General features: G+C 40.0%; 1 protein-coding gene across 5 annotated transcripts in view; it reads left to right on the forward strand.

Annotated features, from left to right (window-relative positions):
- The window catches only part of PTPRT (protein tyrosine phosphatase receptor type T), a 1308680-nt gene that overhangs the window by 528644 nt on the left and 767840 nt on the right, over window positions 1-12196 (forward strand). For all 5 annotated transcript variants that reach the window (XM_072631465.1, XM_072631466.1, XM_072631467.1 and 2 more), the window contains 3 exons: window positions 3563-3644; window positions 8649-8764; window positions 11628-11802. In XM_072631465.1, the coding sequence (XP_072487566.1) occupies window positions 3563-3644; window positions 8649-8764; window positions 11628-11802 (373 nt within the window). The remainder of the gene's footprint in view (window positions 1-3562; window positions 3645-8648; window positions 8765-11627; window positions 11803-12196) is intronic.

The following is a 12196-nucleotide window of genomic DNA, read 5'->3' on the forward strand; positions in this document are numbered from 1 at the left end:
CTTACTTGATTTTCAAAATCCTTTTTGACCATGGTCTGAGATTAATTCATATTTTTCTTGAAGGCTTTGATGTAGGAATTTTGATTTTGTTATCTTCTTCTGAGTATATGTTTTCGTCTTAGTCACCATAGTAACTTTCTATAGTCAGATATTTTTCCTATTTGTTCATTTTTTTTCAGTCTGTTTCTTTATTTTTAACTTTTTCTTGAAGTTGGGCTCTCCTTCTAGTGTGGAAGACACACTATTCCAAGCTTCAGGGGTTTTGTGTAGCTGTTTTCAGAGATCCCTCTAGGGACTTGTAAGTTTTCAGTTCTTCTAAAGAGTTATGATCTAGCAAGACATGTGTTTAATCCTCTCCCGGCCTGTGCTTTGGTGTGTGAGTGACCATGAGCACTTTTGTTCTGCCCTGGAATCATGAGGGAGGTCTCCACTCCACTGTGGCCATAGGCACTGCTGTGCTAGTGCTCTTCCTTGCTCTAGGACTGCCACTCATGACTGTGACCTGGATCTGAGTAGGGGCCAACCAAGAGTCCTACCCTTGTCCTGCCAACAAAGAGACCCCTGTAATCTCCTTTTGACCAGTTGTTCAACCCCCTTGCCATCTGTGGACTGAAAGCTCAGGAAGCAGCTGCTGCTGTTGATTCAACCTGCCCTTGGTTTGCTGGGGCTGAGTCTGTGCTGGCATTGCCTTGCTGGATTGTGCTCTACTCTCACCCAGGTGAGACAGATCTTTTCTGCTAACTTTATAAGTTGTCTATAGCTGGAAAATTATTTTGCCCCCATCCTTTTGTGGGTTCTGCTGCTCTAGGAATTGTCTTATGGCATGCTGCAAAATGTTTGGAGGGGTTTTGGGAAGTACTTAAACAAGTAGCTGACTTTTTTTCTGCCATCTTGGCTCTGTCTGTATCTGACTCTTCTTGCTCCCATTTGGAGTTTTCTTGGCAACGATGCTAGCTAGAGTGGTTTTCCGTTTTCTTCTCGAGATCATTTTACTTTTGTTTTGGAGACAGTCGGGGTCAAGTGACTTGCCCAGAGTCACACAGCTAGCAAGTTTCTGAGGGCAGATTTGAACTTAGGTTCTCCTGATTCCAGGGCTGGTGCTCTATTCATCGTACACCATCTAGCTGCTCTACCAGCTCATTTTACAGATGAGGAAATTGAGGCAAACAGGGTTAAGTGACTTGACCAAGGTCATACAGCTAGTAAATGTCTGAGGCCAAGTTTGAACTCAGGAAGATGAGTCTTTCTGATTCCAAGTCCAGGGCTGTATCCACTGTGCTACCCAACTGCCTTAAAGGATCAAATATAAAGTTTTCCTTTTGCCATTTAAAGCCTTTTACAGCTCGATTTCTTCCTATTTTGCAGCTTTCTTATACTTTACCTCTCTACATATACTCTAAGCCCTAGCCACCTTGAATTATTTATAGCTTCTTTCATATGACATCTTATCTCCTGTTCCTCTACCTTTGCGCTGTCTGTCCTCCACATCTTCAGTGCTCTCCCTCTTTGTCTCTCCCTCTTAGCTTCCCTGGCTTCCTTCAAGACTCAACTTAGATCCTTCTGCAGGAGGCCTTTCCCAGCTCCCCCCTCCAACTGTTAGCACCTCCCACTCGAGATTCTATCTCATCCACTCTGTAGATTTTTTCTATATATTTAATTATTTATATGTTGTCTCCTCCATTAAAATGTGAGCTCTTTAGGGGCAGCAACTGTTTTTACTTTTCTCTCTACTTCCAGTGTTCAGCACAGTGCCTGGCACACTGAAAGCACTTTATAATTCCCTTTTGACTCATTGATAAGCAAAAAATACAGAACCATCTTCTATGGGCAGATATGCAATCCAGTAACATACCTATGATGTAAGATTCTTCCAAGAATGGAAAACTTAATAATACAAGAAGGAAAAAGCTCTTTGCCTAGAGCATGGACATATGGGTAACAGTTTCTTCATGGCCAGAGGCATATCCTCTTACCAAGGGTACAGTTTATGATATGTTGTCTTCAGATTGGTCTCTTTTGCCATAACAATGAGAAGCCCTGAGACAAAACCTTTAATTAATGTCCTGCTAAGTAAGATACTGCTCAGGCCCATGAACACTTGGTCCTTGCCTCTCTACAGCATTTAGGGGAGGCAGGATGATATGATGCAAAAGCCAAGTCAAGTTGTAACAGAACATCCTGGAATGGGAACTAGAAGACTTTCCTTTTTTTTTCTGTCTCTGTCTACCCATAAAATCCTGGACAAGTCACTCCCTGTCTCTGGGCCTCAATTTCGTCTTGAAGTTGAGAGGATTGGATTAAATGCTATTTTAGGTCTCTTTTAATTCTTCTTAAGTGTTCTGAGTTTATGATTGTGTGCTGGTAGCCCATACTAGATTCTAGGTGGTCTTTACTTCACAGAAGATACATCTTATTAAGGTATGATTTGTGAGTTCTAGAGGTATTCCTACTACCATTTTAAAGTGCTCTGTCATTGACCTTTGGCATGTAGGTTAAAAGCAATTCGTACTGAGTTTGTCTCTTAGCTTTGCCTCTGCAGTCTTAAACAAGTTATTTAATGTTTGTGGGCCTCAGTGTCCTCCTCTCTAAAATGAGGGGCCTGGAATGGATGACCTTGAAGGTTCTTTCTGCCTCTAATATTAGGCCCTTATGGCAAGGACAGCTTCCATTCCACTAAAAAAATCACGCACATTTATGAAGTCATTGCTTTGTGCAAGGCACTCTTAAGGTACTGAGGATTCAAAGACATACGATGAAAAATCCTTTACTTTTAAGAAGGTTCCATTGTCCTGGTTAGTCACTTGAGGTGTGCTCCAGCCTGCACGCTCATTTTCAAAGGCAACTTTTCCTTCTAGATATATAGGTGAATTGGATGTCAGGGAATAACTCTTCTATAGACTTTGTGTGAACCACCACGAAGGCTCAAGGCTCATGGTTTGTTTTGGCTTTTGCATTCAGACAAAATATCTCTGCAGTCACTGTTAGGATGGATGGTGCTCTTTCAGTGTTCAGTCTGGTCAGCACAGTTTACTTGAGTAATGTTTAGAGCTAACATATTATTTATATAATATATATTCATATAGTTATATATAGATATAATTTATATAATTATATATTTATATAGTATATATTTAGAGCTAACATGTCTAACAAGACAAAACCTGAGGTTTGTGAAAAAGTCCCTATATCTAGTCATAGCCTAATCTTTTTGTTTGGTTGTGATAAATAATCTGAATACTAGAAAACTTAATTGAGCAGAAGAGAGGTAGTAAGAAACACTTACTAGAAGGCCTTTTGGGAATAGGTTCGTCTTCATACTAGCTGTGTGAACTTGGGAAAGTCACTTATTCCCTCTAGGCCACTGAGATGCTAAATTAGAGATGAGTAGTTAATCTACATTAGTGGATAGATTTCCTAAACTGGGAGATCTTCATGGAGATGAGAAATCATAGATCTTGACTTCAAAAAAAAAAAAAAAGTGATAGAGGCATGGGGCAAGGAGTAGCCCTAGATGACTGCCAACTGTTGTTTGTGAGAACATGATTTCCTCTGTATGTTTCAGGTTATATTTGAGTCGGTATCTTTGAAGGGGCATCCTGGCTACATAGCAGTGGATGAAGTTCGGGTCCTCGCTCATCCATGCCGTAAGTACCTTGATCCAGTCGCAAGAATGCTGGGTCTGAAGGCCCTGGCTTTGAATCTAAAATTTACTACCTTTCTGACCTTGGGCAAGTCACTCAGCTTCCCTGGGCCTCAGTTTTCTCATCTGCAAAATTGTGTGGTCGTATTGGATAATCTCTCAAGTCTCTTCCAGCTTGATACTATGATCCTGCAGTTTTCATTTTCCTGAAAAATATGGTCCTGCGCTGGTCTAGGCTTCACAGTTCAGTTCAGCTGGTCTCCCATTCACCTGGTTCCCAAACATTTAATTTTTTTCCCTCTTTATTCTTTGAAAATCCTTCTGTACCCAAGGCAATCAGCCCAAAATAAATCCCTCATTTTTCCAGGCTGTGCAACAGACAACCCCTGTGTGAATCTGCAGATAGTGCCAAAACATCTCCGCTCAAATCTGACTCCATTATTAAGGGAATAGAAAACCCTGATTGTTTATTAGTGTGATTCAGAGCACTGAAGGAGAAGAATTAACAGGCTTTGGGTAGAATCACATGTAATTGTTTCAGAAAGAAAAAAAAAAAGAAACCCCACCAGAAGCACTTAGGGAATGAACTGGATGTTCACTCATAGGGAAAAGGGGCCTTGAGCTATTAATTCTTGGAAAATAATTTTAAATCCACTCATCAGCTCTTATGGAGGCGTTCTGAAAGATTTGTCATCATTGGCTCTTGTTGTAAAGTGCTAGAGTGTTACTGCTCTCTGCTCACGCTATTTGTGTTTCATACATTTCTGTCCCAGTTGTCGATTTCCTGATAGGCATTTGAACATATCACAGCAATGCCCTACAAGATGGGCACACATTGTGGGTCTGTGAAAGGAGATGCTATAGAATTAGTGACCTACTAGGGATCTGTGCTGTGCAGCAGGGTGTCTGCCACATTCCATGACTGTTTTCTAGGACCTGCTCATGTTCTTCCCTCACCCCAAAGACCATTATGCAGAAATGAAAGGAAACATATTGTATATTGCTGGGACTTGCCACCGATCAGCCTGAAGTTTTCTGTGTGGGAAGGAGTCTTAGCCATAGCAAGGGCAACAGCAGGGTGAAGCCTGAGTGCCAACCACTAGTAATGGCTTTCTCCTGGCAGAATGGAAACATCCTGAGGGCACAAAATGCTTCTTTTTGCTTTTGTATGCTGCCTGCTGTTTTGTTTAGAAGATGATTAATAATGTATCTTTAATGGATGTTTAGTGGATGATTAACAAATGCTTATTGAAATGAATTTAGTCAGTTTGTTTTTCTAGTTCAGGGTTCTTAACCAGGGATCTAAAAGGTTCGGAGAGATTTCAAGAGCGAAATTGTAAGAGAAAAAAAAATCACATCTTTATTTGGATATATTGATTTCCTTTTAATGCTATGTGTTTAATTTTATGCATTTTAAAACTCTTATTCTGAGGAGTTTATAGGTTTCACCAGCCTGTCAAAGGGGTCTATAACACAAAAAGCTAAGAACCTATATTCTAGATTCAGTAGCTGTGACCTCTCTCTTCTGAGGAAGCTCAATGATAAGATGCTGGCCTGAGGGCTAAGTGTGCATGCTTCTCAACTCCAACTTCAGGTAAAATCAATACTTTGGGAAAGTAAGTGTACAGTGGGCTTTAAGGATAATCTCAACTTCCTCTCCACTGGTAAAGAACTAGATTCCACAGGAGTGGAATGACCATGAGGCAATTACCATGCAAATAGGTTGTGAGCTGTAACTGGGGAAAACATGATCCTATCTGTGTGCTTGCATAATGCAAAACCACCCCATTAATGCACCACTTAGGCTTACACATAAAATACAGAAAAAATGAAATTCTCATACCTTTTAACAGAATGATAGAAACCTAGAATGGAAGCTTTGATAATATATCCTTAGGGGCACCTTGGACTGCTCCAACTGAAACCCCCTCCTGGGGTCTAGAACCAAGGGCTTGTGCCCAGTACAAGCCTTGGTATCCTCTTACATGTTCATGAGGTTTCCTAGATGGAGGTTGGGCAGAGGAACCATTAAAACAAGCTGGCCACACTATTGATGTCGCTGCCTCCCAGCATTTGCGGTACTAGTGGTGAGCGGAGGCAGCTCTCTGTCTTCCCATGGCCAATCTTACAGTGAGTTCAAAGAGATCCCGGTGTTTGGAGAACAGTAGGAATGTGCTTGCTCAATAATTCAGCAACCCCCTTTCCTCTGAAGATTCTCTCGCAGAAAGTTTGAAGCTCTGAAAGCCATGGAGTCCGTGAGAGAAATGGAAAAGGGATTTCCTTCTTTATCCCCTCTCTTTTACCCCCTCTTCTGCTTTTTTTCCCCTTTCTTGTCCTTTTCTCACTAAAATTCTTTTTACGTGGCAACAAGCTAGAGAAAACTTGACCCTGTGCAGAAACCACACCTGCTGAATTTTAACACAAAGTGAATAGTTGTGAGAAAAGTAGAGCTGCTGGTGCCAGTGGGATCATATCACAAACAGGGGAATGCATCCTAGCTGCGTACAATCTGGAAGTCTTGTTCTGCTAAGAACAGTTCAGCCAAATGTGTGGGCCAATTTCAGTGATGCTGACAGAAGTTCTCAGTGGATTGTACTTCGGATCCCAGAGTGCTTGGGAAACAAGATGATGTCCATATACTTCTTTGTACTGAGTAGATATTGGTCTCCCCATTCTCCCCAACCCTCCAACAACACCCCCCTATCTGTCTCTCACACACACATACCCACACACACATACTTAATATTAATGCACAGATTAGAAACTTCCCTCATGGGCTGTTAAATATTTAAGTAGACTGGGAACTTACTATTCTCCTCACATCCCCAGGCCTTTTAATTTCCCATTTCTGTCCTCTCGAGCTGTTTCTCTATTAAGATATGCCCAGAGTTTATCAATAAATGCTTCTGTCAAATATTCTCAAAGTTCCATGGCCTTTAGTGGCCCAATCGCCCCATGCCCCATATTGATTGGCCCTGAGGTTAACAGCATTATGCTTTCGCCTCATGCTTTTAAAAAGTGACCAAGAGGCAAACGTAATACTTAAAAACATAGCAAAGGAAATGATTTTCTCTTATAAGCTCAAACCTTTCACTTATATTTTATAGCCCATTTAACATTTCCATGTCACCCTGCATGTATCATAACTCTGGTTGCCCTCTGAGGTTTGTCATTTCTCAGCTTTAACTATTAAAAACAGGACTGTATCGGTAATAACTGCTGAGTAAATGTCAGAGAAGTTTTCTTCACAGTCTTCCCATTTCCATCTTTTTCACTGACTTTTATACTTCCTTATTTTATTTTCTATCACATTATTGTGGTGAATTTCCTGGTGTTCCATGAACTGCTGGGACTTCTGCTGAACGGGTCTCTTTCTCTCAATTTTATCTCACTACCTGCTGGGTGATGACAAATCCAGAGAGTAGGATAAAGGGCAGAATATGTCTTCAAATGCTGTACTGATGTTTGTAGAGTGAGTTTGAAATGTCACTCACATCAGGGTATTCTGCCCTAAATGTACAATATCCATTGGTTCAGCCTCATTCGTAGGAACCTCTGCCAGGTGAAATCCCAGTATTTTAGAAAGTGACAGGGTACAAAGATTGGGAGCAGAGGTCCTGAGGCTTAAACTAATAGTCTGCTAGGGTATCTAAGGATTATCTCTATTGTAAAAGATGCCTAATTATTGTAGATGATCTAAAGGATCCAGTGCCCAATCTTCACATGGGTTATGAGTCCCACCCAATGTTACACAATTCAGTTCAGCATTTATTAAGCAGGAACTCTGTGATGGTCCTCAGAGTTCAGAGTGACTTGGGTTTAAATCCCTCAACACTGCCCATCTGACCCAGGATGAGTTAGATTAGTGTCTCAGACGACTTTATTATGCTAAGATACAAAACAGTAACTCATCTGCATTATAGGAACTGAGAGTTCCATACAGCGTTGAAATATATATATGGTACAGTGATAAATGATGTAGAAAGAGTTGGGGGAGGATGGGAACAGTTATATTTTTCATAGTGTAACCAAATCTTAAATGTCAGTAATGATTCATAAATGAAGCAGACCTTCCTAGGGTCATTGTTAATGTAATTATTTAGACCATTGTTATTGTTTTAGGACTTTCACCTCTTTTTTTTATCTAAGAAGTGTCCACATTGGCTCCTTTTTTCCAGTCTCCTTTCTCTTTCAATTTCTGGGTTGGATAGCTTCTTGGAATGTGGTACTTCAAAACTGAGACAGCTCAGAAAGCAAAGAGATCCCTAATTGTGTTATGTCACTTATTGATAAATTTGCATTATTGACTTGAAATTCTTTGGGACTCCAACAACAAGGATTCTATCTTGATTAGGAAGTGTGGAAAGTATTTCAGTAGATTTTTTTTTTTTACATAAAAAAAGCATCTTCTAGTTCATTACCATTATGTGACTTTTAGGGCGTTTGAATTTTCAGTTGTACTAACACCCATCAACATGGCAGTATTTGCAGTGTGACCTTCTCCTTGCCCCCTAAAAGCCTTAGTGTAATTTTAGGCTGTTAAAGCTTAAAATTTTAAGCTATTAAAAGTTAAAACTCAACAAAAACTTTTGGGACACCCTGTATATGTTGAAAGTGAATAAAAGGATTTAGGGCTCTGCTTTTATTTGAGGGTATTCAGGACTGTCTATTTAGGGGTTGCCCTACTCCCAAACCCAAATTATATGACCATTACTATTCTTGGGTTAATTCTTTTTTTTTTTAACATGGGGTGAGGGTGCATCTTAAAAAGCAACCTCAATTACCTCCATCATGTTGTTGTATAACTTCTTCCACCCATGGAATGGCCATTTTTTTCAGCCATGTAGACTTGCCCCATTGATCTGGCTTCACTACCTCAGGCAGAATAAAAAGAATCCTTATGTTGCCCTTGGACTCTACCTAGGTCATGAGCCTTCTCCAGACCAGGGTCTAAGGGGAACAGAACTGCTAAAGAATCCATTCAATTAATATTTCATTTCCATCCTAGGAAAAGCACCTCATTTCCTGCGACTCCAAAATGTTGAAGTGAATGTGGGACAGAATGCAACATTCCAGTGTATTGCTGGGGGAAAGTGGTCCCAGCATGACAAACTTTGGCTCCAGGTAAATACCTTCCTTCCTCCTTCACATTGCTTTTCCTCTGTAATCTGATCAGTTAATTGTAGCATCAAGAATTGAACCCACATCTTCTCAGCTGAGTCCGGTGTTCTCTTCAGTTCATCGTTGTGGCTGTAGAGATTATGGCATCATACTTTTGAACCTGGAAAGGAGCTCAGAAATCATCTAGTCTAACACCCTCATTTTACAGATGAAGAAGTAGAGAAGTTAAGTAACTTGTCCAAGTTCATGCAGGTATTAAGTGACTGAGCTGTGAGTCAAACCCAAGTCTTCTGACATTAAATCCAATGCTCTTTCCACTCTGTAACAAGCACCATTCCTTGTATCAGTTACTTACATTCTAAGTATATGGTGCCCAAACCTTTTGGCCTTAATTCTTAGTGTTATTTTTTTTCAGATTCCCTGCTTGGGGCCTTGACCCTTTATTCTCAGCCTGATTCCTGGGTATCCTGATCATTTCTTCCTGGCCACTCAGAATCTAAATCTTGATTTTGTCTTCCATGACATATGGGCCCTGCTTATTCCCTCCTGGCTTTATCTGACCTCTGAGGTCTTGACCAGGGGTGAGGAACCTGCAACCTTGAGGCCACATGTGGCCTTCTAGGTCCTTGGGTGCAGCCTTTTGACTAAGTCCAGGTTTTACAGAATAAATCCTTTTATTAAGGAGATTTGTTCTGTGACGTTTGGTTTCAGTGAAAGGGCTGCTTTTGAGCACCTAGAGGGCCACATGTGGCCTTGAGACTACAAGTTTCCCACCCCTAGACATTTGGGTGCATATCCCTTGAATATACATACGCCTTTCCAGCCTGTTGCTCTGTGCACTTGGCACTCCCAGCTCTCAACTTGGCTCATATACAGCCAAAATCCCTATCCCAAGCCTCCTGCTGATGGGGCCTTTTTTACTCAGTTTTGCATGCTATGTATGACTAGAATGTAACATCCCTAAAGGTAGTTACTGTCTCATTTTTATATATGCAAGCCTAGTATTTATCCAGGTTCTTGACACATGGTAGACTTAATGATTAACTATAGAAAACCTGGATAATTAGAGCTTTTATAATCTAGGCTTCTATTGTCCATATTTTAAAGAGAGGAATAGATATGTGAAATGCTACTGTTTAATTTCTACTCAGAAAAAGCCCATTGGATGGAATGCCTGTCAGGGAAAATGAGAACATTTCAAGCAAAGTCACCGAGTCCTACCTGGCTCTTCTTGAGGCTGTATTTGTTAAACTGAAAACTAAATATCACTGATCAGGACTTAAAATAAAACATGAAGAAGACTATCATTCTATTAGCCATTTGTTCCATATGGAAAATTTGGTGTTGTGTGCTGATGCTAAAACAAATGACCGCTCCCAGGCACATCATTGTTGATATATAAATGAAGTTTGCTAAAGAGAAATGTAAATTGATAGAAATGGTGAAAGAGTACCTTCTTCTCAATGTAATATTGGTTCATTACAAGTAACAGATTACTTTATATCTAGCCTTAGAAACATATGACTTGAGTTGAATCAGATGAACTTTACAATATTCAAGACAAGTGGTCATCCAAACTGCTTGAACACATTAAGTGATGTAGACCTCTCTACTTCTTAAAGAGGTCCATTTCCTTGTTAGATAGTTCTAATTATTCACTCTACCCTATACAGCACCAAAATTCATCTCTTTTTAACAACTTCAGTTGTTCATAGTTTTGCCTTCCAGAACCTACCAGGGCAATTCTAATCCTTCCTCACTGAGACAGTCCTTCACATTATCAAAGGCAACTGTCAATGTACAGCTTAAGCCTTCTCAACAGCCAATCCTAATTCTTTCAACCCATCCTCATATGATGTGATTTCTGGTCCTCTCTGCAGGATGATTACCAGCTTGTCAATGCCTTTCCTAAAATATGATACCCAGAATTGCTTTCCTTAGTGTAACACAGAAGTTAAAGAAAAGCTAAAGAAAATGTTATTTTTCACTGGAAGAAAGGCATAAAATAATGTCCCTATGCTGCAATAAAGTTACCAGTTCCAGTGTATTAGTTTGGAATTCTAAGGGGGTCCTATATAACCCTGGCAGATAGTGTACATAAAGGCAGGATCATAGATTTAGAGTTATAAGTTTCCTTGGAGGTCATTTAGTCAAACTCCCTCATTTTACAGATGAGAATTTTAGAGATGAGAAAACTGAGGCCAAGAGAAAGGAAATAATCTGACTGAGGTCACACAGCAAGTGTCAGAGACAGGATATAGACTTAGAGCCCACGACACCAGATCCAGGACTCTTGCCACTTTGTTAATCAAATAAAAAACAGACAAACATGAAAAAACACTCTTAGATTTTTATATAATGAAGTGTTACCTATATACCAAAGCTGTTGAAGCTCAAGCAGGTTAATTTCAGCTACAAGAAAGTGAGCAGCTCAGATAAGAATGGCCTTTTACTAGCTTACCTTTATGCTTTGTTCAGACCTACAATACTGGGGTAGAGTCTCTTATCTCAGTTTTGCAGATGAGGAAAACCAATAGAAGGGTTAAAAGATTGACCTTAGCTCACAAAGGAAATCAGTCCAGCCTCAGAGTGAAACTATAGTGATTATTGAGCCTTTACCTTCATTCCTAACCATTAGGATACATATTCTCTTGTGCTAAGACATCTACCAAAATTCATTCAGCAAAATGTACCAAGAAGTAGGAGGGTAAATGTACTTATACAATGAACCCCATTTTTAATTAGGCCAGAGAGTAGGTGTAGAAATGACTGATAAGTTTTGGATGTAGGGGAATAAGAAGGGAATCCGTTCATATTTAGGAAGGTCCATCTACCCTCTTAAGATGATTTTTCTTTTCTCTGGTAGCAATGGAATGGGAGAGATACTGCCCTCATGGTCACCCGAGTGGTCAACCACCGAAGGTTTTCAGCTACAGTTAGTGTGGCCGATACATCTCAGAGGAGCATCAGCAAGTACCGTTGTGTCATTCGCTCTGACGGTGGCTCTGGAGTTTCTAATTATGCAGAATTAATTGTAAAAGGTGAGTGATCCAGAAAATATGGGATTCATGTGACTCCATTTCATTCTTCCGAATGACTAACTTTCCTGAGAGAGGCCAGAGATTGTTCTCTGCTATGGAAGGACCTTTTTAAAGGTAAGGAGGAGGACTATGAATTTTTGCAAAGCACTTGGTGGTTGTGGCATGGGGACCTTCTTGATTTTTCTGTTCTACATTTGAAAAAAAACACAAAATGCAAATATATTTTTATTAACAATGTAAAATATTTAAAGAGCTCATATGTGAAAGGCTATGAAGAAGTTAAGAGACTGGATTTTAGTTATGTTAACCTGTAATTCATTCATCATATGATATTCCATATCATAGCAGTCAATGTTGACATCTATTTCTTTCAAGGCTATAAATTCCTTGAGAA

The sequence above is a fragment of the Notamacropus eugenii genome, chromosome 1 (genome assembly GCF_028372415.1).
Source record: "Notamacropus eugenii isolate mMacEug1 chromosome 1, mMacEug1.pri_v2, whole genome shotgun sequence".
NCBI lineage: Eukaryota > Metazoa > Chordata > Mammalia > Diprotodontia > Macropodidae > Notamacropus > Notamacropus eugenii.